This window comes from Agelaius phoeniceus, chromosome 26, assembly GCF_051311805.1.
Source record: "Agelaius phoeniceus isolate bAgePho1 chromosome 26, bAgePho1.hap1, whole genome shotgun sequence".
In the NCBI taxonomy this organism is placed as follows: domain Eukaryota; kingdom Metazoa; phylum Chordata; class Aves; order Passeriformes; family Icteridae; genus Agelaius; species Agelaius phoeniceus.
Genome location: NC_135290.1, coordinates 1,693,786 through 1,721,666, shown reverse-complemented (window position 1 = coordinate 1,721,666; position 27,881 = coordinate 1,693,786). Strand labels below are relative to the sequence as shown.

Genomic DNA, 27,881 nt, shown 5'->3' with positions numbered 1-27,881 from the left:
CATACTTCTAACTCCTCCCTCAGAAAATTAATACAGGTGACAGTGGTGTTATGCTTAGAATCAAGAAAGTGCCTCATTCTAACACATTCAGGGTTTAATTACGGAGGCAGCAGTCGTTCTCCTCTGTTGTTTGCCATTAAATGGGTCATTGTTTGCATGATTATTTCCAGTCAAGCTCAGGGATGCACTGCAGCAATCCAGTCAGGAGAATCCTCTGCCAGCACAGACTGCACTTCAGAGTGGTGTTGTTCTTAAAATAATCAATAATTAGACATCACCAAGTGCTGCATGTTGTGGTGTCATTCAAAAACCCTCCATATGAGTACTTTGAAATGAAAATAAAAATAGTTTGGGAATGTTATCCACAAAGGCCAGGTGGATGAGCTTCTGTAGCAATCTTCTGGTAAAGCCAATTTCTGCTTTACCAGGCAAAAGAAGCAGCTAAAAATGCACTAGAACACAGTTAAACTTGCCAGAGATGATTCCAGGATAATTTATTATTTGCTTGCAAGCCTTTTCCAGATCCTTGTGCTGCTCCTGCTCCTCTCCCCCTGATTAAATTAATGGGCTTCAGATGGCTGTATTAGCTGGGGCTCTTCATTTATTTATGTTAGAAAATAGGCCCGTAATTCAGAAAAATTGGCTGTCTGTGCTGAAGGAGGACTTGGGAACCAAATTAACCAGCGATTGTTCATAACAAGGGAAGGTCTGTTGGCAGAAGTGCAGAGCAGGAGAGCTCTGCACTCAAATCCACCAAACCTGAAGGCAGAGCCTGCCAGAGGGCCCAGTTCACTCCATTATTGTCATTATTTAGAAGTCAATGAGATTACAGTGGGGAAGATGAATAAGACAAACTCGAGGCTTTTTCTTAGTGGTCCTTTTCTGCTTCCAAAAGAAGTTTCTTGAGAAGCCTCTGGCCTGGAAATCCCAACCAGAGTATTTGAGGAAAGTATTTTTAACCTAGGAAACAGCAGCTGCCTGGCTTTCAATGATAATGTCAGTACTTATCCCAACCTCTTTCCTTGGACAGATGTGGATGCCAACCGGGAGCTGCCCTTGGCACAGCCGCCCTCTGCCCACGCATCCATCGCCAGCGGGAGCTGCCCAGGGACGCCCGAGATGCGGCGGCGCCAGGAGGAGGCCATGAGGAGATTGGCCTCACAGGTATGGCACCTGCTTGGGGCTGGGTGTTCCTGGGGAAAAGGGCCATGAGGAGATTGGCCTCACAGGTATGGCACTGCCTGCTTGGGGCTGTGGGATCCTGGGGAAAAGGGCCATGAGGAGATTGGCCTCACAGGTATGGCACTGCCTGCACAGGGATGGGGAAAAGGGCCATGAGGAGATTGGCCTTGCAGGTATGGCACTGCCTGCTTGGGGCTGTGGGATCCTGGGGAAAAGGGCCATGAGGAGATTGGCCTCACAGGTATGGCACTGCCTGCTTGGGGATGGGGAAAAGAGTCATGAGGAGATTGGCCTCACAGGTATGGCACCTGCTCGGGGATGGGTGTTCCTGGGGCAAAGGGCCATGAGGAGATTGGCCTCACAGGTATGGCACCTGCTTGGGCCTGGGGAAAAGGGCCATGAGGAGATTGGCCTCACAGGTATGGCACTGCCTGCTTGGGGCTGGGTGTTCCTGGGGAAAAGGGCCATGAGGAGATTGGTCTCACAGGTATGGCACTGCCAGCTCGGGCATGGGGGCTCCTGGGGAAAAGGGCAACTTTAGTCCTTGGAACTTCTCAAGCCACTCTTTGGAACTTCTCCCTCTTGACGTCACTTGGAAAAATCCCTGCATTCAAATGCTCGCTTAGCCTCAAGAGAGACTTCTGGAAGGGGTTTTAGTACCCAGGGAAGTTATTTCTCTAAAATGAAACTCCCTCTAGATCAAATGCACTTCCCTGTTACTCTGAGGGTTTGTCTTTCACAGCCACCCTGCTTTCTCATTGCAAATGTTAGGATATTCTTCAGCACTGAGAACAAAATTGCCCAGTGTTTGAGCAGTGTTTTGTTTGAAAAGGGCAGGTACTGCACTTGGGGAAGGCACAAGCTGAGTGTTAATGCTGTGTGTGCACTTGGGAATTTTTTTGGAAAATTCTCCAAAGTAGACCATAGCCTTTGGAACCATATACAAATTACTGGCTGTTTTGGCAGGAATGGTTTGTATGGAACATATGGAACACTGTCACTTATGTACGTAAGATTTACAGCTTGAATTTTATTGTATTACTGAGATTTAACCCTCACTCTGTGGTGGTGGGAAGGTGCCATTCTATTGCTTTGAAATTCAAGGAGTTTGCTCTTGTTCTTCCTCCACCTTTTGGGAGGATGGGAGCAGGTAATGCTTTCCTGTCACCTGCTCCCACTTCAGAGAGGAAAACAGCAAGAAAAGTCTCTGAAGTTATTACCAGGATGTGTTTTGCTTGGCTTTTTGTGCCAGATACTGTCTTGTCCTGTCTGCTTTCCTGCTGCACACAGATAGCCAGGCAGGTAGCAAATACTAAGATCTGATACTCTCCTCTTCCACATGGAGTTCTTGAAAGGAATGCAATGCCCAGGTCTGGTTTTGTTCAGGTTGCATTAGTCATTGTATTCCTTGCAAATCTGAAGCTCTGCAGACTACCAGAAAGGGCAGTAAAGTCTGCTATCTCTGCTTAAAATACCTCATCCATCACTTCCCCTGAGTGCTTAAGTCATCCTGCTGGGTATGTAATTGATAAATGGAAGCTGGTTTAGCTTGTTTCCTCCTGGAAAAGGTAAGGAATATGGCTCTTTCAAACACTGTGTCACATCCACGGCATGGATCGCTCACTGAAGATTTTTTTGCGTCTCTGATCACTGGAGAAAGAGCTAAAAACAATCCTTACAGCCGAAATTAAAGTAAAAATAGATTGTTGTACCTTGGCTGCAGACTCTTTAGGAAGGGTTTTAAGGTCCTTTGGTCTATCTGGATGGAAAAGTATTTCTTGGATGTGTGTGTTTTATAGTTGTGTTTACACTGAAGTCAGAATTGAAGCACAGAAGAAAGTGTTGACAGTGATGGACAACCACAATTGTCAGGGTTATTTTAGGAGCTAGATGAACCATATGTGAGGAGCTGGAGAAAGCTGTGTGCAGATGTTCCACCTCTGCCTGCACTGAGCAGAGCAGAATGTTCTCAGATTGGGCTGAGGTCCCTGTGCTGGAGAAGTGCAGATCATTACAAAAGCAGATTAATAATATAGAAACTCTTAGGTAATGGCTGGTACAGGCTCCAGAATGCTGGTGGGAAGCTCGTTGTCCTCTCACCCACTCCCCTTCCCTCTGAAAATGTCACTTATCCCAATATTCAGAAGTTGTGTATCTGTGATGACAGAAATGAAAGGTGAGCAAACAGTTGCTTTTCCTCCTCTGGATTACTCAGGGTTGTACTTTTATGCCTGGCTTTTATACTGTAAATTCTTGGGGGCAAAGTTTGCATTTAGCTCTTAATGTCAGAGATGAGCAAATCATTAATTTTAGAACTAAGTAACTGCTGACTGGCAAGCAGGAGCTCGACTTGGTCCTGCCATGCTGACCTTTCCTTTTCCCTGAAGGTTTATCCTTTACTCACAGAGGATTTTTAATGGACTGGCTACCCAGTTTTAACTAACCCATTGAGCAGCTTTATTCTTCGGGTTTCTGGATGCTGTGTGGTGGCTTGTGGTAACAGCACTTTAACAAATGGAGCTGAAACCCAGCTCAGCTACACTAATGGGTTGTGCCCCGTGCAGAGCAGCTGGTGGAGGAGCTGCACATCCATTGCATTAGTTCATTTTTCTGATGCTGAACACAGCTGGTGGCTCCAGAGGCTCTTCTCCCCACCCTCCAAGCCATATCCAAAGCATCACTAACATTGCTGCAGGCATATAAAAACAGAGTGCTCCTACCCTACACAGAGGTGAAGGGATTCAGTGCTGCTGAGCCTTGATGCCTTGGGCCACTAATGAGTTTCAGAAAGCATTTACCAGCATACTCAGCTGTGTAAAGGTAATGAACGCTCCCAATAAACTGGGTCACACGTGCCACATACTGGGTCACAGTCACATGCAGTGCTAATGGCCATTTCCATTTTCCCATAGTGGCAGGTCAAAGTGTTACACTGCATTTATTTGAAGCTATTTTGTATGGGTCAAAAAAAAAATCTTGTTAAAGGTTAAAATACAATGCTGAAGCTCTTTAAGAGCACTGGAGGGAGTGGAGTGTTGCTGGGAGCTCAGGGGTCTGGGAGGTTGGTCCAAGGGGAGTTGGCTGCTCTTGCACGACACGCTTCCAGAAGGAAGCCAAGACAAACCACAGAGGAGGTGTCATGGCAAATTCTGGCTCAGGTTGCATTTTCTAATAACATCATTTGAACCTGTTTGGGGTGAGTCCCATCCACACCAGCCCCTGGCCATCCTGGAGGCTCTTACATTCACTTCTCACATTCACCTGGTCTCATTCCCAAGGGTGGAACAGGATTGGAAACCTTGAAAAGTTTTACAGTGTGAGAAAACTGCTTCCCACCCAGCTCCATGGAAGTGAGGAGCCTGATTCTCAGCCCCATCTCCAGCACCAGGCTCCACTCGCAGCACTGGCTTTTGGCAGCCTCTCTGTGATTTGAGAGAAAATGTCACAGAGAATAAATAACATCAAGATGAAATTCTGGCTCAGGTTGCATTTTCTAAGAACGTCATTCTGCCTTTGCTTTGGTTGACTTCCCAGAATCTTCCTTTGCTTACTGCTTTAGCTTCAGATCCACCCATTAAGCATTATGTTTATCCTACTGGTTACAAGGCTTAGTTGATACACCAGTAAATCGAGCACAGGGATCAGGAACCATGGAATCATAGAACTGCTAAGGTTTGAAAAGACCTCTTAAGGTCATCAAGTCCAACTGTAATGCATGGGAAGTGGCTGAAATTAACTGGATTGTAATTGCATGTGTGTCCCAAAATCTGATGGTGATGATGATTACGGGTGACCCTTTTTCCATGACATGACTCTTCAGATTCCTGGAAGAAATTAATTGGCCTTTCATTAAAAGAGACTATTTTTGTGTCTACACACAAAAATTGCATAGGAAAAATTGCATAGGCAATCAGAGTAATTTCTGTTGGTGGAACCTGATATCAAGGAATGGCAACTTGCGAACTTCATTCTGTGAAACGCACAAGTTATAATCCCCAAATAAATAGGATTGATGAAAAGAAATCATTACCTCTGTAATTACTTAACACAGTGCTGTTCTCTAAGGGAATTCATTATATTTTAACTGCCTGGTAGGAAAAATTCTGTAAGGAATTTGGAGGTATCCATTAAAACTTAAATACATGTATTAGAGCTTGATGCTTGAAATAACAGCCCAGCTTTCTCAACGCTGCATGTGTCACACCTTATTTTGACTGGGAAAGGAAATTACTGCATTATATCCCATGGGTAATTTCATATTGAAAATTAAAAGCCAGTGCTGAACCAGCAATGGGTGAGGACCCCACAGCCTGATGTGTTCATTCCTTGGTACCATCCTTCACTGCCCTGGCCACCCTGGAGCCTCCTGCAATCTAAGGGACAGGTTTTGCAGGTGGAGAGACAGAAAGCCTTTATCATGTCCAAAGCCATGGGCACATTTTCATCCCAGCTGCCCTGAGCTCCAGAGGAGCTTTTCCTTTTCACAGTGTTCTCAGCTATATTGTCCTTCCCAAGTTCAAAAATGGAATTTATTTTGCAACATTCTGTGCTACAGTGCTCCAGGACAGTGGTGTTTTTGGTACAGAACTGCTCCCACCTGCCTTGCTGGGATATTTTTGGATACTCAGTGATATTTGAAAAGAAAACCCAGTCCAGAATGGGAGCTGGAGAAAAGCTTTGTGCCCTGGCAGAGGCTCATTCCAAATGGGCAGGCAGTGCCTGAGGCTGGAGGCAGCAAGGGAGCAGGAGAAGCTGGGCTGGAGTGGTGCCAGAGCAGCTTCCCAGGGGATTCGCAAGCAGAGACAGATTTTTGAGGGCCTTTTTTATATTGCAGAAGAAAACAAGAAAGTTGGCAGCATGGCCTGAGAAGATATCACTGGTTTTCTGCTTATTTTAATAAGTGGGCAGAATGTAGCAGGGTTCTAGCAGAGTTTGCTGAGCTGGAAAAGTCAGGAAAGCTGAGAAAAGGAGAACTTTTTTTTTCTTTTTTTTAAATTGAATTAATTTTTTTAATGAAGTGTGGGATCACAATGTATGAGTAAAGTACAGTGAGCTGCCATCGCCCCCGCCTCAGGGGAGTCTGTACCCGTGGTGCTGCCTCACTGTGATGGACTCAAGGAGTGCTGTCTGTCCACTTCCACAGAGCTTGACATGTGAAAACAAAGCAAATAAAGAATAAGTTCAAGCAAACAATCACAAGTTTTTACTGGCACCAAGTTCTTAAACAGAACTCAGAGCACAATCCAAGCTCAGCACAGCACTTCAGAGACGTCAACCACTGTCACTGTCTGTCTCTGCAAACAGCTATGGCTTAATTTCATTTATTCCTCAGGAGGGAGGTCCAGTCATTTTTCAGGATCAGTGCCTGTTTTTACCAACTGATCTGTCTGGATTCTTGTCACAGGTAGTTAACACTCATTGCTCTTAAAAACTTCACCTGCCAGAACAGCTCAAACTCACCAGAGGAAACACCGCTGCTTTTCCAGCTGTTCCAGCGTGGCTCTGATGAAGACACAGAGTTTTTCATTCTTTTCTCTTTGCTAGGTCGTAGCTTACCACTACTGCCAGGCCGACAACGCCTACACCTGCCTGGTGCCCGAGTTTGTGCACAACGTGGCCGCCCTGCTCTGCCGCTCGCCGCAGTTCGTGGCGTACCGGGAGCAGCTGCTGCGCGAGCCGCACCTGCAGAGCCTGCTCAGCCTCCGCTCCTGCGTGCAGGACCCCATGGCCTCCTTCCGCAGGGGGGTCCTGGAGCCCCTGGAGAGCCTGCACAAAGGTACTGCTGGTCCTTGCTGTGCCCCAACCTCCCATCTGCCTTTTTTTTTATGGTGATTTTAAAAATGATGCTGAATTGGGTTCCGGGCGTGTAAACGAAGCGATGGATTCATCTGTCTGCATCGCTTTTCGAGCTGAAGGGAACAGGTGGGATCTGGTGAAGCTGGGAAGACTGAGAATCATGCAATGGTTTGGGTTGGAAGGAGCCTTAAAGCTCATCCCATTCCACCCCCACCCATGGGTAGAGACACCTTCCACTATCCCAGGCTGCTCCAAGCCCCATCCAGCCTGGCCTTGGGCACTTCCAGGGACCCAGGGACAGCTTCTCTGGGCAGCCTGTGCCAGGGCCTTCCCACCTTCACAGGAAGGAATTGTTTCCCAATATCCCATTTGGCCTTCCCTTTTCTTCCTTCTTTCACTTCCCAAACCTGTCCTTGCAGTTCTCAAGGTGAAAACAAGCAACCAGTTCACAGCACTGCTTACAGGAAAATGTTCTGATTTACTTGTGTGGGGGTGACTTTTTTCCCTTTCCCTGTCACTATTTAGTGGGTTTTGGAGAATCTGAAGCTTGCACCAAAGGACTGGTATCATAAAAGTCCATAGACACCCTGTGTAAAGCTTCTGGGGGAGCTGGTGACAAGCCTTATTCTAATGACAGACTTAGAGCTTTTTCTAATACAGCCTTGATTTTGTCTTCTTTTCTTTCTCCCCTCTGCAAGTTATAAGTAATTCATTGTGACAGTCACTAAATATAAGATCTTTGCTCGTTGCCATGAAAACTGTCAGAGCATTGCAGAGTTCAAGACTGCTGTCCTGCAGAATCATGTTTATTACTGTGCCTGTGCTGCATCTTGGCTGCAAAAATAGTTCAGTTAATTTTGTTACCACCCTACACACTACAGTGTAAGATCCAACATGAAGGAGATGCAGCTTCTGGCAGATTCAAAGCCCTGATGTTCAAATCAGCTCTTCAAAACTGTGTCCAAGCTCTGAGCAGCAGCATCTGGGTCCAACCTGCCCTGCTCCACCAGGCACAAAGCATATGTAGAGCCAGCACAGCATGACAGTGGCTGGTTTTCCTGGCATGGGGAAATGTCACTGAGGAAGGAGCGTGGTTGCTCTTTCCTATCATCACTCTTGGCAAAAAGAAAAAGAAAAAGGATACATTTAGGAGCCGCTGCTCTAGAGAAAAATAATTCTTGGTTATTACAGTAGCTCCTTTTGGGAGATGTTTCTGCTCTTGATTTCAGAGTGTTTTGGAGGACTCTTATTTTTCTTGTCAAGGAGGTTGACCCCCATCTGCCCTATATTCTGACATATAGTACATGTGAATAGCATATGCCATCAATAGACTCAGATTTCACATTTTACACCTGGTTTTGAGTCTTATTAGACAAATTTACCATTGAGAAGATACCCCTTGAGCTTAAGATACAAGTCCAAAGGTATCTCTACCATTGGTTGTAAAGCCATATTCAGCTCTCAGCTTCTGACATAGAAAAAATGACTGCATTGTCAGCATCACCTGGGTTCCTGTATTCTCCAGCAGCAAAAAAAAAATCCTGTTTAAACAGTCCATGATTTACTTCTTGTAGGATTTTCAAGGCCAGGTTGGAACAAAAACAGGATGTCCCTGTCCCCAGCTGGAGGGTGGAATGAGATTATCTGTAAAGGTCAATATGCAATTAATGTATCAGTAAAAAGGTGCTGCTACTGCAGGTGTTTTCTTCTTTGGCAATATCTGGTGATGGTTTAAAACTCTGTAGTGACGTTGCAGTACATGATGGCTGTGTGTCTTTATCCTATCCAATAAATGCTTTTTTTTCTTTCTCTCAGAGAGGAAGATCCCTGATGAAGATTTCATTATATTAATTGATGGTTTAAATGAGGCTGAATTTCACAAGCCAGATTATGGAGACACCATAGTATCGTTCCTGAGCAAAATGATTGGAAAATTCCCTTCCTGGCTGAAGCTGGTTGTGACAGTCAGGACAAGTCTACAGGTATGTTGAGACCCCAAACAGGGATAAACTGTGTCATTGTCATGATGGACTTTGGTAAAGAAGATCTTACTGGATGTTCTGGATTTGCTCAAAACCTTTATTTCAGGTTATCCTTTTGGCTTTTTTATTCTTGGATTTACATCCATGTCCCTAGGCTCACTCTACAGCTTTGGAAGGATCTCATCCATCATAGCTTATTTGTGTAAATAAATGTTCATCAGCAAATAGCTCAGATCATTTTCTGAGACTGTTCATATGCCAGTAGGGCCTGACTCATGGAGCCATTAGGAAGGCTGCCAGACACCAGGCCCTGCCTTCCTGATGGCTCCATGTGGAAGGGCAAAGGAATTTGGATCTTCATTCCTTTCAGTGTGACCCAGAGCATGATGATTTCAGTCTGATTAGGCCAAGATGTTACACTCAGCTCAAGACTGTTGTGAGCAGGTCAGCAGGGAGCTGAGTGGTTCCAGCCCCATCAGGGCAGCCAGCACTCACAAAGTCATTGTCACTGGGAATGGCAGCTGCTTCCCAAGATCCAGGAGAGCACAGACTATTTGCTGTTGAGTGCTGGGGTCCATTTTTTGCTCAGTAATGGAGTAAATTAAATATCATTTGGAAGAAATCTTTTTGTAATTGTAAGTAAATTGGATCCCAATGACTTGAATTCCTCATTTAATTAGGGCTTTTGCATCCATAAAGTCTTCACTGCTGCTTGAGTTCTCACTGTGCTCTCCCTCTCTATTTTGTTGGAGAGCTTATGGCTTTCCTGGAGTTGGCCTTGTACAGATCTGTTGCATCACTTCTCCTCTCCTTGCACGTGAGGCAAGAATTTCTTTGGAGAGGCCTTTGGTGATCTTTGGTTTGTATTGAACCAGGGAGTAGATGAGCATTCAGTAGATGAGCATTTCCTGAGGCACAGTTGCTTTGTACTGGAAAGTACTCACTGTTGTCTGTCCTGATGTCTCCATGCATCTGTGGATGTAGAATGCAGAAGGATGCTCCCAGGGAGGTTCTTGGTCTCAGCTTCAGCAAGTTTCTCGTGCCCTCAGATCTGTCATCTGGATGGGATGGGAGGTCAATCCGTGGTTGAGAGGGACAGGAATAACAAGGGCACTGCTCTGTGTGAATTTACCAACCCTTTCCATGGATGTACTGTTAGAAAGTGTCCCTTGTTTTCATATCAGTCATGTGTCACACAACCTGCTTGATGGGAGTGTGAGGCCCTGAGGCACAAACTGCTGTTTGTGTTCTTGCCCTGATGGAAGGTCTTAAAGGAGTCTCAAAGGTGCTGTTGTAATTGAAACTAAGTCTACTTAATAAATAGTAAACACTGCAGGCATGAGTATCTTTTTTTCTTTCTTTCTTTGTAGGAAATAATTAAGCTGTTGCCCTTCCACAGAATATTTTTGGATAGACTGGAAGAGAATGAAGCCATCGACCAGGACCTGCAGGCATACATCCTTCACCGGATACACAGCAGCTCGGAGATCCAGAACAACATCTCGCTCAACGGCAAAATGGACAACACTACGTTTGGCAAACTCAGTTCTCACCTCAAGACCTTGAGCCAAGGGTCCTACCTATACCTGAAACTTACCTTTGATCTCATAGAGAAAGGATACCTAGTTCTAAAAAGCTCCAGCTACAAAGTGGTGCCAGTGTCCCTGTCCGAAGTGTACCTGTTGCAGTGCAATATGAAGTTCCCAACACAGTCTTCCTTTGATCGGGTCATGCCTCTCTTGAACGTAGCAGTGGCTTCTCTGCACCCATTAACAGATGAACATATTTTTCAGGCCATTAATGCAGGTAACATTGAGGGCACTTTGGAGTGGGAGGACTTTCAGCAGAGGATGGAGAACCTTTCTATGTTTCTTATCAAACGTAGAGACATGACGCGAATGTTTGTTCATCCCTCTTTCCGAGAATGGCTTATTTGGAGAGAAGAAGGTGAAAAAACCAAGTTTCTTTGTGATCCAAGGTAAGCAAACGCTCTGAGAAACCAGAGCTTCCCAATGTGTTACTCTACACTGTTACCTGAATTATCTTATTTTGTGAAGTTGCACATGGCTGTGGTTACTCTGTACCCAGAGTTTGCTCTGTGTACTCTGTAGATCTCTGTGTTCTGTCCCGATACCTGAGGTCTTTATGTTGTTCATGGAAAGAAACAAGCACCTCTGGGCACACACCTGACTTGGCAAACCTAACAGTCATCTTTAGAATGAGATGAGCTGTTCCTCAGAAGGCCCCAGCCTGCTTAGCTCATTTATCAGCAGGGGTAGGTTACTCCTGCCAGCTCAGTCCTGGAGAAGGGGCATCATCATTCCTTTCTCCAAAGGTATCAAAAGCACAGGAAGTAGGAGATAAGAAGTGGAAAGATGAGTAGTGTGGATACATCTTTTGTAGTTGTGCTCCTCGTAGTTCTACTAAAGGTTTTTTTGAAAACAAAATAAAGAGCAGAATTGTTCTGTAGTGATTTTGCACTGTAAATGCATCTGTAATCTCTGTCCTGACAGCAGCTGAGTTCCTGGCTTAGCTCACAGGGAACAGAATTTAATCACAGTTAGATTTACATTCTCTAAGCCCAGTGATCTTTATCAACAACATGACTTTTGTTTCTAGTGACAAGTGGAAACAGACCGTCTGACTGTAATTCTCATCATTTACCCTCATAAGTTTTGCTCCATTTTTCTGCCCATTTCTTAAAATTATAATCATGGAGCTTCCTCCATCCCAGTGACTCCCACCTGGTGCTACTGGTTTTGTGTGGCCTGGCTGCAAGAGAGCTTGCTGTGAGCTGGGTGAGGGGACAGGAGCCAGTACTCCTGGCAATTATCACTGATCACCCAGCACCTGCCAGAATGATCCCTAACAAGAGCAACTCAGAAAAATCACTGCTTTCCAAATCACTGCTTTCCAAATCACTGCTTTCCAAAGCACTGCTTTCCATCAGTACCATGAAAATAGAATGTAGGTGCAGGATGCTTCCGTGGTGGTGAGGCATGTATTGGGTGCTGTGGGTGGTAGCAGTGCCTGTGGCTGAGTAACCTGGGCACTGTGGGTCCAGAAATTCTCTTCATCCTCACAGTGGTGGGAAAGGGCACTCTCAGAGCACCAGATTCAGAAGGAAATTCAGATGTGCTGCATTTTAGATGTTTCTGCACTGAAACAAAGTGTGTCATCAACATGAAGGCACAAATCAGACCATGGTCACTCAACAGGTCACCAGAAAGATTTTTGCTCAATATTTGGGTTTGGTGCTGCCTTTCCCAAGCCTCACAAACACATTGTTTAAGACTATTTAGGAGATTTTCAGATACCACTTTCTATCTCATATGTGCCATTAATGTGAGGAAATTATTGGTGACTTTATGGAGACCACTCATGCTCTGTGCAAGCAGGGTATCCCCACGAGCTGACCTGCCTTAGCTCCTTCCCACAGGCAAAAAGAAATTCCAGTGCATCAACAGGCTCTCAGTACCACAGGCATGAGCCCATCCATACTGGAGGACTGATAAATATCTCTGATGTATAATGTGCACTAATTGCATTATGCTCTGATGGTAACTAATGAAACCAGATACAATCCAGAGATTAATAGAGAGGGATCCCTGAGCTACAACACTCCACAAAATCCTCCTGTCCAGCTGATACTGAGCTCAGAGCACGGGAAACCCTGAGCAACAATTAAGCTAAGTCATGATTTTTCATTTTATTTCTTGGAAGAGAAGCAGAGCTGGCCACTGACAGAGCTCACAGCAGTGGCCTGTGAAAATCTGTCTGCATCTGGTTTGTTCACAGCCAGATGGATTTCTTTCTGCTCACTTGGGCATTGAGAAGACATGACAACTGTACAGAGCAGTCCTCAGGGTTGTCATACATGAAGCAGTTTGACCCTACCCTGTCAGTACGGTGACAGTAGGTGAAGAATAAGGTTGCTGAGGCTGATATTTTTCCCTGCAAGAAGAGCTTTGAAGTGAAATGTGGGTTTGTGAAGCTGCTTTTAATTGAGTGACCCTGACAGAGTGTCCAGGTGTGAGACCATTATGAAGGAAATTGGGATAATGGGCCTCGTGTCCACTTATCTCCCAGCACTGCAGCTGGGATAATCTCCCTGATTTCATTAGTGAGAGCAAGTTCTCATGTTCTCAGAAGCATGGAAAAGAGGGAAGGGGAGAGGAGGAGCACCGTGTCCAGGAATTAACACATTTTTCTATGCTTTTAAGAAAAACAGCAGATCTCCACCCTCTGGGGTTTTGGTTAGCCTATTGAGATGCTGACCCTCTTCTTTGAACCCTCATCATGTGTTTGCTGTCCAAAGCAGAGGCTAATTGGCTCTGAAGGGTAACGTTCTCACTGCTGCTCTCCCTAGAGAAGAACCCCTCAATTTTTTAACACAGGGCTCCAATGAGGCATTTGTCAGAGCACTTAACCAGCATTGCAGTAACGACCTCCCCAGCCTGTCAGGCCAGCACATCAACCACTTGATGTGCTTGCACTTGATCAGCAACCAAGTGGCTTCCTTGACAAATAGCATAAAACATTTTAGGGAAAGACCCAATCCTTTGTGACTGGTGCTTGGAGAAAGTGGTTCTTACTACACATTCTTCCTACACTTGTATTTCTAAACCTAAATTCTGCTCTAATGGAGTGCTTTTTTCTGCCCAGACTTAATCAGAAACTTCTATGCAATTATTTTCTGTGTTTTTACAACACTAATAAATGTTTTATCGTTTTGCTGCTGCTGAAAGGGCTGTGAGCAAGACAGAAATGAAGTGATTTTCCCTGGCAAGGCAGTAAGAGAGCTGTAGTCAGATATGGACCCCAGAAGTGAAATTACTTTATCCAGGTTTAAGTGTAAACATCTGAGTTACTTGTCTAGACTTGCTTTATAGTCAGAGGAGAGAAATTAGAGTGATTAATTTCATCCTGAGCTGAAAGGCTGCAGTAGGTCAGATGAGGAGTGCCTGGGAAGCGTCTCCTCCAGCTGAGTTATGAGGAATCTCAGGATGATGGGCTCCCCAGGAGATGTTTCCAGTACTGACAGGGCTGGATGAAGTGAATCTTTCCAGGCTGCTCCTCTACCCCACACACAAGGCTTTGAAGCAGATCAACAGATTTTCTTTCCTCGTTCAGGAAAGCTGAGGTGGGATAAAGGTACTCTCAGTGCTGTTGCTGTATGAGTATCCCAGTTTGGGCTTCTGTGTCTCAGGGTGGCTTTGGACCACCACATGCTGGTGGTGATGGCTGAGGGAAGAGGCTTTGTGCTACTTGGGGGTGTCCCAGCATCCATGGGACCTTAGCAAAATGAAGCATTTTAGATCCTCACCTTCACCTCTGGCTTGGTGAAGCCAAAACTCACCTGATTTTCGGGGCTGCCATCCAGGTGTCTGTTGCTCAGGCAGTCACTCCCATCTCCTTGGGCCCTTGGAGCAGTTCATCTGGCCTCTTCTGGCTGCTGATGGGCTGAGCTGAAGCCCAAAGCCCAGTCCCTGTCTGGCCTCCAGGGTCACTGAGGCAAGGACATGCAGCCCAGGGAGGTGACCTGTGCAGGGCTGGAACTTGGCAGAGGTGGTTGGTGCCTTTGGTGCAGGTTTGCTGCTCCTAGGGCAGTGGGTTTTGAAGGATAAGCAATTTATGAACCCACAACGAGGCCATTTCCTCACCTCTTCCCTCCTCTTCGACATCCATCAACCAAATCTGTTTGTCAGGCCCCAGCTGAAGATACACTGCATGGATAAACATGCAGCAGCAATCCAGGCAGAAGGAAACAGCTCTCATCTAACACCCCAGTTGCCATGGTTTCTGGCAGAGCTGTCTTTCAGTACAATACTCTGTAGGTATTTTACATTTTCCTTTTTCTCTCCTGGGATCACATTGCAAGTGGAGACTTTTCCTGCACAAAATTAATGTTTTTATGTATTACCCAGCAAAATGATAGAGTGAAGGCTTTAGAGCAAAATTGGGGGTTTTGTTTTATTTTGATGGAATGCTGAATCTGATAGACAAATAACAGTCCTCAGTGTACAGATAATTCATTTAGAAAGTTGGGAGAGAGAAGAAGTTGGTGAAAGTGATATTTCTAGCAATTCAGGAATAAACAAACAGCTTTAAATGGGGAGTTGGTCCTTGCATTGCATGCCTTAACTTCTTAAAAATTACCCCCAGATCAGTCCTCCATATGGTGCTCACTTGGGCATTATGGTGCATGGATTAATTGATTTTCTTTCTTTTTTTTTTATTATAAGATTCTCAAAAGCTCTTAAAATGCACTCAGATTGATTGCTAGCTGAAATGATCAAGTGTTCACCAAAACCCAGCATAGCTCTTAATTGTTTTCTCCACATCCATGAGGGATGGATTTTATTCAGCAAAGCAGAGGCATTGTTTGAATTCAAGGTGAAGCAGAATAATGGGTTTAGAATTTATTTGAATTCCTTATATATTAGGCCGAAAATTAAAAATGATGCAGTGCCCACTAGTACCTTGTGGGACCAGAGATGGAGTAATCAGGTTTTCCAAATTGGAAAGGGGCTGCTGTCATTATTTAGCATTGCTTTACACTTGGAATTACCTCTCTAAGTCTTTTTCATTGCTCCAGAGTGCCAGTTTTGTAGCTCTGCGAGTGCTGTAGCTCCCAGTGGTACAGGCAGCACTCACCACATCAGCACAGCCACAAGCACATGTTGTCAGTTGTTTTGTCAAGGGCTGGATGCCACATGCCACCAAAATACACGAGGTCAGGTTATTTCCTTGCCCAGCCTGCTGTCTGGTCATCTGCACTTGTGCAAGGCCTGTTCTCAGTCAGTGCAATTAATGACCAGATCTGGTTGTTCATCATTTCCACAGCTCTGATTTTGGCAGAAGTGTGGTAGAAGTGGTGGCTGAGCTGTCATTTTGGGCAGAACTTCCTCTGCACCCATTGAAAGGGAAGGAGAATACAACATTTCTCACTCTTGTCATTTACCCCTCAAGCCCTATTTATTGAGTGCCATATTTGTGGATCACAGAGATGAGTCCATCATCATGTCCTCTAGTAAATTGGAGAGGCAAACCCAATCTGTTCACCAAGTATGGAGTGCTGACTCTGAGAATACAACTTTTAGATGTCCCATATGTCTTCCAAAAAAATTTTTTTGGTTGCATGACTTGGAACCCAGTAATTTTGAAATGTAAAAAGAATGGGTAATAACTCAACAAAGCGAGTGAAGGAAACTTAGCATATGCAAATTCCACATCTCCAGCATCTCAAGACATCAGCTCTAGCCAGAGAATCATGGAGGGATTTGTGTTGAAAGGACTTCAAAGCCCATCCAGTTCCACCCCTGCCATGGCCTAGGACACTTTCCACTACACCAGGGTGCAAACCCCATCCAACCTGGCCTGGGGCACTTGCAGGGATGGGGCAGCCACAGCTTCTCTGGGCAGGGACCTCACCAATCCCACAGAGAACACTTTCTTCCCAATATCCCATCTGACCCTGCCCTGTGGCAGTGGAAAGCCATTCCCCCTTGTCCTGTTGCTCCAGACCTTCTCCAGCTGTCTTGGAGTCCCTTTCTAATGTCATGCAGAAATCAGAGCTCAAAAACAAATTACTAAAGCCACTGGTAGCAAGCTGGGAATCTGTAAGAGGGATTTAGCAGTGCAGGGAAGTGACTTTTCTGCAGGTTTTCCCCTGAGCTGCAGCTGCAGTGTCAGTTGGAAGAGACAAGGAGAAAAGGCACCGGTTATAAATGGTGACAGATGAGATGGAGAGCAGATGTGATCAGTGCCACCAGAAAGGACATCAGCAGAGCAGCTCCTTTTGCCTGGCTCATTACACATGCAAACCTCAGCACTGGGATGCAGCAAGGGGTTGAATATATTCAGTATCTCAGGTTGCTGTCCTCATAAAATCTGCTCTTTTCCTTCTCTTCTGGACTTCAAACTTCTGTCTGCTGGGCCGTTTCCACATCTAAATGGAAGAAAATATTCACAGAATAATTCATCCTCTGGCACTGAGCCACCAAGAAGAGAGGAGTAGGATTAACCAGAAACTGATTGAAGAAAGAAATGTTACTGAATTTTTTCCTGGTACTTTATTCCTGAAATATTAAGACCCACTTTTAGAGCAAAATCATCTTCCAGCAGTGCAGGAGAGAGTAGCCTTGACTATTCAAGGCTACTCAATTCAAAATTCAAAATTCAATTCTTATTTGAATTTTTTTTTAATAATGTGAATTCCTTCCAAGTTAATTTGAAGTTATGACATCAGAGGGAAACTACATTACAAAAAAAAATCAATAAATCAATTTAGGTGATAAACTGCTCCTTTGAGAGAGGCTCCTGGAGCCGAGCTTGGCCTTTCTGCAGGACAGCCATCCAGATATCCTCCTGCAGGGGAGAGGCTCTGGGCTTTGTCAGAGCACACATCAGTCTCTGCACTGCAGTTATGACATTACACTTGGCAGAGCTGAATAAAATGTGAGCACACATCTCTTTGAAGACCAGATTCACTGGGCACCGTGTCAAATCTCCTGCTTTGGGAACGTTTTCATGGGATTAGCTGGAAGAGGGGAGATGTGGGTATAAATCAGGGAGTTTGGATGTTGGTAGGTTCAGAAGTGAACAGGACTGATTCTCATTTATTTTTTACTTGTCTTTTACTCTAGTATTGCAATGCCTTAACACCAGAGTAATTTTACACTCTTTAAAATCTTTTTTACCTGAGAACTGGAAGAGTTTAGATGATGCACAGATCTGGAAGCTTTCAATATTTTCTTTTGTACTTAATCTGCTGTGTTTCACTGCTCTTTGGTCACACCAGCATTTTATCAGTGAGACTTTGTCCTTTTCCATCTGTGACGTGAGGAATGAGGTCACCTGGGGACTGTGCTTGAGGTACCAACACCCAGCATCATCTTGCTCTGCACCCAGAGCTGTGTGTGACTCATGTTTGGGTGGATAAGGGACACTTGTGTGGAGATCAGATCCAGCATCTATTTTTGAGTGCATGGAGTGACAGGACAAGGGGGAACGGCTTCAAAATTACTTGAGAGTAGGTTTAAATTGGATATTAGGAAAATATTCTTTCCTGTGGTGGTCAGGGTGGTCGGGCCCTGGCACAGGGTGCTCAGAGAAGCTGGGGCTGCCCCTGCATCCCTGGAAGTGCCCAAGGCCAGGCTGGACAGGGCTTGGAGCAGCCTGGGACAGTGGAAAGTGTCCCTGCCCATGGCAGGGGTTTGGACTGGATGGACTTTAGGGTCTCTTCCAACCCAAACCATTCCATAATTCCACATAACCTCATGTGCAGCCTTCTCTTACCTTCCTTAGAGCTGCTGTAGGTGTGCACTGGTTTGTGCTGTGTTGGAATGATTAGAGACTCATTTTTATGTCGTTTTTACATATATGCTGACACATATATAATTATTTATCTATATACACGCTGTATATATGCACATTTCTACACACACCTCTGTGCCCATCTAGGCAGACTCCTGACCATGACAAGAGTGGATACAGGCACAGAGAGCAGATTAAAGCTGCAGGAGCTGAGCTGGCAGAGCTATTAATTTTTCACCAAAAAAAAAAAAAACCCATACATTAAAAATAGAAAAATCTCTGATGATAAACTCTGCAGTGGTGAAATTCAAAGCATATCATTTCACTGAGCTCCTTGATGTAGAAATCATTACTGCCACTCTGCTGTATTAAAGGAAAAGAAAAAAAAAAGCTTGTGCTGTTGCAGTCTGGTTTGGTTTCCAATTAATGTTGACAGAACAAGTATTTATCAAGCAGCTGAAAGCCAAGGTCTGGGAAGCATTGCAGAGGTAATGTATTAGTCATGAATACTGTACCTTATTCTGGAGTAGTTCGTACATGCCTTATTCATAACACCAAAGCCATGTCTATAATGAAATTTAGGTAAATACCCTTCCAACTGCAGCTGAAGAGCATTTCAGGAGCTGACTGCACTGGTGTGTCAGGCAGGAGCTGCACTTCAGCTCTTGCTGTGAAGAACAGGCACCTCAGAAGCTTCTGGATTTTCAATTCATGCTTAGGATTAATGCAGTTACAGATCCATTCAGAGCCTTCCTAAACATTCTCAGAGAGCTTTTCACCAGCAAGCAAAAAGCTGGTGTTGTTTGCTCTGCTGTGGTGGGGAACACAGAGGCAGAAGGGTGTGGCTGAAGAGGCTTTGGGCGCAGCCTCTCACAGTCTGGAGCAGAAGGATGCAGCTCCTGCCTGAGGATCTCCCCAGAAAGGGAAGGAGCTGATGGCTCTGAATGGTGGAATCATAAAGCCTTGGAATGGTTTGTGTTGAAAATGACCCTAAAGGCTATTCAGTCCAACCCTGTGCCATGGGCAGGGACGCTTCCCACTGTCTGAGGTTGCTCCAAACCCAGTCCAACCTGGCCTTGGGCATTTCCAGGGATGAGGCTGCCACAGCTGCTCTGGGTAACCTGTGCCAGGCCCTCAGCACCCTCTTAGGGAAGCCTGTTTTCCTGATGTCTAACCTATACCTACTCTCTGTCAGTTTGAAGCTGTTTCCCCTTGATCTGTCACTCCAGACCCTTGTCCAAAGTCTCTCTCCAGCTCCCTGGTCAGTGACCTACAAGTTCTTGAACACCACCAACCTTTGGGTGGAGCTGAACACCTTGGCCCCTCTGAAAAGCCATCACAGCACTGTGAATCTGATGGGTTAATGGGATGGACTGAGGGTATTACAGCAGTTACAGGTTTTCATCATCTGGCAGAAAGGGGCTGGGTTCAATCCAGCAGTTGCTGTTCCACTTGACTTCCAGCAGTACCTGGCACACTCAAGCTGTGTTTCCTATCCCTTGTTTCCTTCTGATCTGTATCTCCTTCCTTCCCATGGACATTCCCAGAGGTTAACCAGTGTAATGAGCAATGCATTTGTCTCTCTTCTCTGACAGGAGGCCTGACACTCTCCTCCCATTCCAAAGAGGGGGAGAGCCAAAGGAAGGCAAGGCAACAAGCTGGGCTTAGCTCAAGGTGCTATAAGCACTTTCAGGGCCCTTCTGTCCCAGCTTTTTATGTTTTGTCCCTTGTGTTGGTGCTGTGTGGAGAGTTCTCACAGCACAGATGCACGGGAGCAGGGGCACTCCCTTGCACTAGGGCATGGTGATGGGTTTTCAGCACTCAGCTGAGGCATCAGAGCTGTGTTGTGATGGGCAGAGTCACCATCTGGAGAGGCTTTTCCTCCAGTCAGGGGAAGCGTGGAGCAAAGGGATCCCAGCACGGGCCGTGTGCCAGGCCAAGGTGTGGAGAGCAGCTTGACTGCAGAAAAAGGGGCTTTTCTTCAATTGCTTTTTATGACCTAAGAGGGAAAGTACTGTAAGTCAATAAAAACATTTCAGAAAACACTTATTTGAGTTGATGGTGCCTCTATAAACAGAGCTGCATTTTGGAATAAAGCACAACAGAATTCCCCACCCGTGCAACAGTTTTATTACCTGTAAATGGGATGTGGTGCTCTCTCACCTGTCCAAACCTGGGCATCAAGTCTTGCCTCGTAAGAACAATTCTTATATTTGTTTTCCAGCAGGCACATTCTTGTCCTCCCAGCACCATGAGGGCTGACAGAGCATCACTGGGCTCTGCTCACACAAATCCATGTGTTACCAATCCAAAAGGAGGTTCATTGGCAGGGCTCGGGGGACACCTTGCCAAAAACCTGGCCAGGGCATTAGAAGTCATTCACTTTTTTTCTGAGTTTATTTTGAGATGGATAGTATTCATCCCTGAATGGGGATGAGCTGGTAAATCCCCCACTGCTGTGAAAGCTTCTATCTTGTGTAATATTTACTAGATGTTTGGCCATCCAAGGTATTTCTTTGCTTTGCCAGACAGGGATGAGCTAATAACATTTCCTGTCCTTAAAAGCCCTTTTAAAGCCACAGTTGATATCATATTTTATTTTCCTTGGCTGGAAGGGGTTAGATTGCTTTTAGTGCAGTCACATTTTTATGTACTTCCAGAAATGAAGTGGCTTAAAAGGACTCCCTTGGGATCAGCCAGAGGCTTAAGGAAGAATATAATTTTGTTGGTAAAACCAAAAAAACATCACACAGACCACTGAGGTCCCAGGGTGGAGCTTCTCTGGCTCCTGCTCTGCTTGCTGCATGTCCTGCTATGGCATCCACACGTGCCTGGGGCACCTGCAGGAGCAGGTATTTGCTGATCTCACCCAGAAATGGTATTAAAACTTCACATTTCTGCATCATGTGTGTGTTTTGTTTGTCTGTGGGGAATCACCTTCTTGCATCTTTGAGAAGATTCAGCCATGTTGAACTTGCAGCATTACAAGATGGAAATCTGTAAATGTTTAAAGGTTTAAGAATGTCCATAAAATCATCTTTAAAACAACAGAAGTTATTGTCAGATTTTTTTTTTTGCCTTAAACAGGACTTGGTGTGTAGTTCAGTTAACTTGCTGTGGTTGGCAGTCTGGTAGGGCATTGCCAGAAGCATCTTTATTACTGGGAAAGCTGGAGAATGTGTTTAGAAGGAGTTTTACAAAGCAATAAAGTTGTTTCATTCCATGGGACTGTCCACAAGGTAATGAGTGCAGGTGTCACTCAAAGGATATTTTATTCAAAGTGTGGATATTTAAAATATAGCATTTTCTAGTGGCTTCAGGTTGGTTACAAGCTTTGCAAATGTGGTTTGCCTCTGTGAAATGACAATAAAAGTAGCACTTCAGCTTTCATTGCATTGTACCTCTGGTGTTTCTAAATTTACATCTACTCATAGAAAATATTTTGGGGTTTGGTTTTTTTTTGCTGTTTGCCAATGTCTGAGGGGGTTTGAGCTGTCAGTGATCACCAATAATAAAGGATGCAATTAGTTGTTGGTTTAGAGGTGAGAATTCAGCCAGCTCTGTTTCCCAAAGCTGGATGTGGTTGAAGGATTAGCATTTTTGTCTTCAAAAGTTGTTTTGTTGGTGTAATGAGAAATACTGACATACCTTTTCTTCTGATTTTAGGAGTGGCCACACACTACTTGCCTTCTGGTTTTCTCGACAAGAAGGAAAATTAAACAGACAGCAGACTATTGAACTGGGACATCACATTCTCAAAGCACATATTTTTAAGGTAACAAAAATTCAGATGAAGGTTTACACCAACCTCATCCACAGCACCAGCAGCACTCAGTCTTGTCATGGGGTTGGTGTAAGAAGTGTGATTGCTTGAGGCTGCTGAAGCATGTAGAAGTGAGTTTAGAAAATTGGCTGTGGTACCTAAGAAATCCTTAAAATTAAACCCTCCTTCAGATGGTAAATTCAGCAGATAGCCTCCTTACCTAAAATTGCTCTCTACCATAAGATGCTTCTTGCTCTGAAAGATGAATTTTTGTAGCAGCATCTAGGAAAAAAGGAAATCTTTAAAAAAGAGCAGTTGTGAAGAGTCTAATGAAAATTTAGGTTGTAATGGGAAAATTTGATCGTTGTTGGAATTGGCTGATTGGTCCATCCTTCTCTTCACACTGACATTTAAGACCTGGGTAATTGAAAAGCAAACTTGGATGTGAGTACCAATATGACCCATAAACTAAATATCATTCCTCCTGCTGGCCCAGGCACCAGAAGGTGGGAATGAGAGGGTGGATTTGTAAGGTCGCAGGAAATGCAGATTTTCTTAAAAGTGTTAGGACCTGTGGGTGCTTAACACTAGTAAAAACAAGGCTGTATTTTTATCTGATCTCTGTATGATGTAGATGTTGTATGAAGCTGGGATTTGTTTTTGCTGAAGGATTCACTCTGCCCCACTGTTCTGAAGGGGGAATTAGAAAAGGAAGATATGAGCTGAAAAATGAGAAGTAGGGCAGGCTTTTGCCTGAATGGTAACTGAATGATAATGGTGCTGAATGTACTTTTTCTTTAAGGGGTAAATGTCACCTTTTATGTCTTGCACTAATATCTAAGTGTGTATATATATATTCTAATGCAACAGTTAAGATTTTTATAGCATCTGTGATTATCTTCAGAGGGCTATTCTCAAAATATCTACCCTTTTCCTTTTCCTGATGGTGATTCAGGCAACTTATTTATGGGCTTGATAGTAGTATAACTATTTTTAAATTATTTTAACTGTTTGTTATAAAAATGCTTTCCCTTTCCAATTTCACCATTCTGAGTTCATGAAATTTAATATTGACCTCTAATGTCTTGTGTCATTTCAAAAGCAGCATTTAACAGTGGCTCAAATTCCTGACCTCTCTTTCCCTCAACACAAGCAGGTATTTTTTGTGGTTTAGCTCCCTGAATTTTAAGGAAACAAGTACATGGAGCTGTTATTTATAAGAGCTTGTCTAATCTATTGCTTCTTTTGGTAACAAAACCGTTTCAGATGACAAATCTGTTGATGGCTAGGGTGATGCTGCAGATTATCTTTCACACAGAGGAATTAGAGGCTGCAGCCGAGCCCAGCAAGGGGCTGGGATGATGATTCCCACACATCCTCCTTCAGAGGAAAGAAACCCCACCTTGTGCTGAGGTTTTGTGGCACCAGCACCATCCCAATGCCAGGCACACCAGCCAGACCTGGGACCCTGCTGCTTTGCAGGGGTGGCAGTGACCACCCGGCGTGCCAGGGAGCAGAATGCGGGGTTTGCATGTCGGGACAGAATGAAAGGTGCAGTGCAAGATGCCTGTGCAGTTTCCATGGAACCAGCAGGCTGTCGTGGGAAATCAGTGTCAGAGCAGCAGCATTCAGGGCACACTGACAGCGTGGCTCCTGCTGGAGTTGCCATCCCACCCCTCTGCTCTTCCATCCAGCTGTTCACTCCCATCTGTCGGCTATGGAGAAATGATGGCTCCTTCCACAGGAGGGAGAAACCTGCTTCACTGTGTTCTGCCAATTAGGGGTGCTGGAAAATATGCCAGACCTTCAATATACTATGTATAACCTGGTCATGGACATGAACTAGAAGAGTTGGAGACAATCTGGTACAAGATACCAGGCTGTGGTCGAAAGCTCCTGAATTTATCTCACTGTGAGCAGATACTGTGTACTTTGTTTAAAAAGAAAAAAAGCAGCAATCTGTGTTCCTAACATGGCATTTTGTGAGGGTGTTGAATGGATCTGGTTGCTCACACTTAAATCCTACCTTTCCTCGACCTTGGACATGGCTACTTTACCTTTACAAGTAATTTTCTGCAAGCTTATTAATTGACTGTGAAGGTCAGATATGGCAAATTGTCACATTATCTTGGGTGCAGTCATTATTGTCCTGAAACTCCTTTGAAGACCAGAGACCAGGAGGGTCTGCCCAGTGTAACTGAGCAGATTTGTAAGTGTGGATCTAAGTTCCTTTCTCTTTTTCAGGGTCTGAGTAAAAAAGTTGGGGTATCTTCCTCCATCCTGCAAGGGCTTTGGATCTCCTACAGTACTGAAGGTCTTTCAATGGCGTTGGCATCTCTGAGAAATCTCTACACCCCAAACATAAAGGTACTGAAGGAAAGGTTGGAGAGCTGGGGGGTTCAGAATTCAGACAAGAAGCTCCATCAATGGGCTTGGTACTGGAGGAAAAGTTGGAGAGCTGTGGGGTTCAGAATTCACCCAAGAAGCTCCAGCAATGGGCAGTGACCATGCAGAGTATTCACAGGAGCCATGTCCAGTGTCCTGGCCAGGCTGAGCAGCTTGCTGGGTGTTTGTCCTGAGCTGAGGAGAGGCCTTTAGTCAGTTGAGATTTTTTTACCATGTGAGCTAAAAAACTCCACATCAACTCCACTACTGTGACAAAGGATCTCCTTTTTATTTCAATGAGCAGTGAGTTTATGCCTGTGCAAAATGGGATTTTTTCATTCCAAAGATGTGGAATGTGATAACTGATGTTGGAACTTGTAAAGGGCTCTGGCTTAGATAGGCATGAACTCTGAGGTGACCCCAAATCCAACAGCATGTGCACATGTGCTGGTACAGGCACCTCTTTTGCATTGGTAACATGAATGTGTTGAGTTAGGTGAGCCCATCTCTACAGCAGAAGGGATATCAGACAAGAGATACAGGTTTGGAATTGTTTTCTCACGTGGGAGGATGTTTATCCCAGGTCCTTGCCAGCCAGGCCAGGTGAGCTCAGTGTCTGTCCCCATGTCCCTTCCTTGTCACTCTCAAGCATCAGGTGCAGGCTTTTCCTCTGGTGCCAAGGGCAAAGGGAGCCGTGCAGTGGGACAGCCAGGCCAACCCTTGAGAGAAATCCCTTGGGAAGAGTGCTGAGTACAGCTCTCTCCAGCTGTGTGGTTTGCTTCCCCATCCCCTCCACGTCCCCAGATGCTGCAGCAGGGCTGGAGTGGCTTTGTTCCAAGACAAAGTGTGGCAGCACCCTTCAGACCATTTCCCAGCCACTTGGGAAATGATTAAACTGCTCCATCTGCATCAAATGGGACCATCTATTGGGCAGATGGCTTTGCTCAGCATTTTATGTCCTTTGCTGTTTGTTTGGAGGTGTGTAGAGGCCCTGCTTTCTCCTGTCTCTCTGTAAAGCTCAGCCTAAGGCTCTCCTTCATGCACAGGTCAGCCGGCTGCTGATTTTGGGAGGCGCAAATGTGAATTACCGGACGGAAGTTCTGAACAACGCCCCCGTCCTGTGCGTCCAGTCTCACCTGGGCTACGCAGAGATGGTGGCCTTGCTCTTGGAGTTTGGGGCCAACGTTGACGCCGCTTCTGAGAGCGGCCTGACCCCGCTGGGCTACGCGGCTGCCGCCGGCTTCCTGAGCATCGTGGTGCTGCTGTGCAAGAAACGGGCCAAGGTAAGGGAAAACCACAGTGCTCAAGAGCTGATCTGAGCTGCTCCACGTTGGCTCAAGGCTGGGTAGGAGCTGCAGGCAGGACATGGAATGCTTTGCTAGGGAGCATCCTCCAGCAGATGAAGGCAGGAGCTGCTTTTGGTGTTGTTTTTTTTTTTCTGCTGAAATGTAGTGGGTTTAAAAGTCCCACATTGACAGCAACTCCTGAGAGTCAGTAATTGGTGTCTGGAATTCAGGTCTGAGGTAGGAGCTGCACTGGTGACCTGCATAAGGATGTTCTGGAGAAATCCTTGAACTTCACAAGGTTAAAATGGCAACGCTGCTTTTCCAGCACAAAACATTCTTTAAATATCTCCCTGAGACACATTCTCCTAAAATTTTCATCAGACTTGTCCCAGAAAAATCCCCTTTGTTTAGCTTTGTGATGAGTGGAGTTTTAATTGTATATTATGAGTCAAGTCAAAATACTTTGTTGAAGAAGAAAATTATGCTGATTTTTGAAGTGGAGCCTCCTGGAAACAATTTGTGGTTTCCCTATATCTTTAATTTTAGTTCAAAAGGCAAAATATGGGTTTATGTAGTTTTGGTATGGATGTCAGGATGACTGAGGGACTGTTTAGATCTTGCTGGGTTGTGTTGTCTGTAATAATGTGGGGATGGTATGAAGGAAAAAAAGAATTTTGCTTTTGTTGGATATTTTGAGAGAGTTTAGTGACATAAGTCCTGCCACTCGTAGTTTTCCTTGAATATCCCTAACACTACTGAGAAATACTCCAAAACACAGTTTGGTGTAGTTTGAAGACTCAGATATTTGCAGGAAATTGCAATACTGATTACTGAAGGAGTTGAAAAAAGAGAAATGTTGATATATTATTGATGTGAATGTGTTATAATATATTAAATATTTCTCATCTGTATTGTATAACTGTAATTTAGCATCAGGCCCTGGCACAGGTTCCCAGAGAAGCTGTGGCACCCCTGGATCCCTAGAAGTGTCCAGGGCCAGGTTATATTATTTCAATGCACAAGAAAATTTGAATGCTGGACATCAGGACACAACAGAAAAAATATTTTTGTAGTCTTTGAGTTTTTGAAGAAAACTGGAGAAACCTAAAAAAAAGTAATGATATTTTCCCCACAGCAAACATTTGTGGCCAAGATAATGCCAGAGCCTGGGACATTGCTTTGGAAATGTTTGTTTTCTGGTCATGGAAGTGATAGTTTACCAGAAAAATGCCCATTTTGCACATGTGGCATTATTTTGAAACAGGGGTTGGAAACTCTGAAGAAGCCAAGATGTGTTGCTCATGATTTTGTTTAATTGTATCGTTTCATCTCTTTTCAAGGTGGATCATTTGGACAAAAACGGGCAGTGTGCCCTGGTCCATGCTGCTCTCAGGGGACACCTGGAGGTGGTGAAGTTCTTGATCCAGTGCGACTGGAGCATGGCTGGCCAGCAGCAGGGAGTGTTCAAGAAGAGCCACGCAATCCAGCAGGCCCTGATTGCTGCTGCCAGCATGGGCTACACCGAGGTAGGGCCTACTCTGCCTCTGCAGGGAGGGAAACCAAGGGTTGTCCTTTTCCTGCCCACTCACCAGAGAACATCTGGAGGTGGAGTGCAGGGTACTTCTGTCCTGCTCTTCCTCCCTGTCCCAGTGTTCACAGATCCTTGGCAAACCCTGTGGTCTGGGCAGGCATCCTGGAGAGGAAGGATAACAAGCCTTTATTTAAGTTATCAGAATAAACTTTTGGAGTAAACTTTTAAGCAGGGATAAGATGGATGGGCACACGTTGCCTACACCGCTCCTCCAGCATGGATGGGGAGTGTGAGAAATGTAACTTTGGACTGAGTGTCGAGGGAGAGAAGAGCCAGAGAGCTTCCTCCTGCCATCCTGGCAAAGATATATGATGGGGAAAATGATATATAGAATAGTTTAGGTTGGGAGAGACCATTAAGGTCATTGAGTCCAACCGCTGAGCCAGTGCCAAGCCCACCACTGCCATTAGTACTCCAAAGAGCCCCAGCAACCCACAGCTCCTTCTCCTTTCCTTGAGAATGAGTTTCTTTCCTACCAAATACCTCCTGTCAGCCTCACCTCCTCCAGGAGGTGCACCCACTGCACACACCAGGCCATCTCCAAGAGAACGGACACAGTCACAGGGAGCTGACCCTAC

At 45.1% G+C, this 27,881-nt stretch overlaps 1 protein-coding gene across 7 annotated transcripts in view; it reads left to right on the top strand.

Annotated features, from left to right (window-relative positions):
• The window catches only part of TANC2 (tetratricopeptide repeat, ankyrin repeat and coiled-coil containing 2), a 146,665-nt gene that overhangs the window by 97,626 nt on the left and 21,158 nt on the right, over nucleotides 1–27,881 (top strand). For all 7 annotated transcript variants that reach the window (XM_077190752.1, XM_077190750.1, XM_077190751.1 and 4 more), the window contains 8 exons: nucleotides 1,031–1,164; nucleotides 6,727–6,958; nucleotides 8,794–8,960; nucleotides 10,331–10,938; nucleotides 21,945–22,053; nucleotides 24,286–24,408; nucleotides 25,473–25,709; nucleotides 27,053–27,238. In XM_077190752.1, the coding sequence (XP_077046867.1) occupies nucleotides 1,031–1,164; nucleotides 6,727–6,958; nucleotides 8,794–8,960; nucleotides 10,331–10,938; nucleotides 21,945–22,053; nucleotides 24,286–24,408; nucleotides 25,473–25,709; nucleotides 27,053–27,238 (1,796 nt within the window). The remainder of the gene's footprint in view (nucleotides 1–1,030; nucleotides 1,165–6,726; nucleotides 6,959–8,793; nucleotides 8,961–10,330; nucleotides 10,939–21,944; nucleotides 22,054–24,285; nucleotides 24,409–25,472; nucleotides 25,710–27,052; nucleotides 27,239–27,881) is intronic.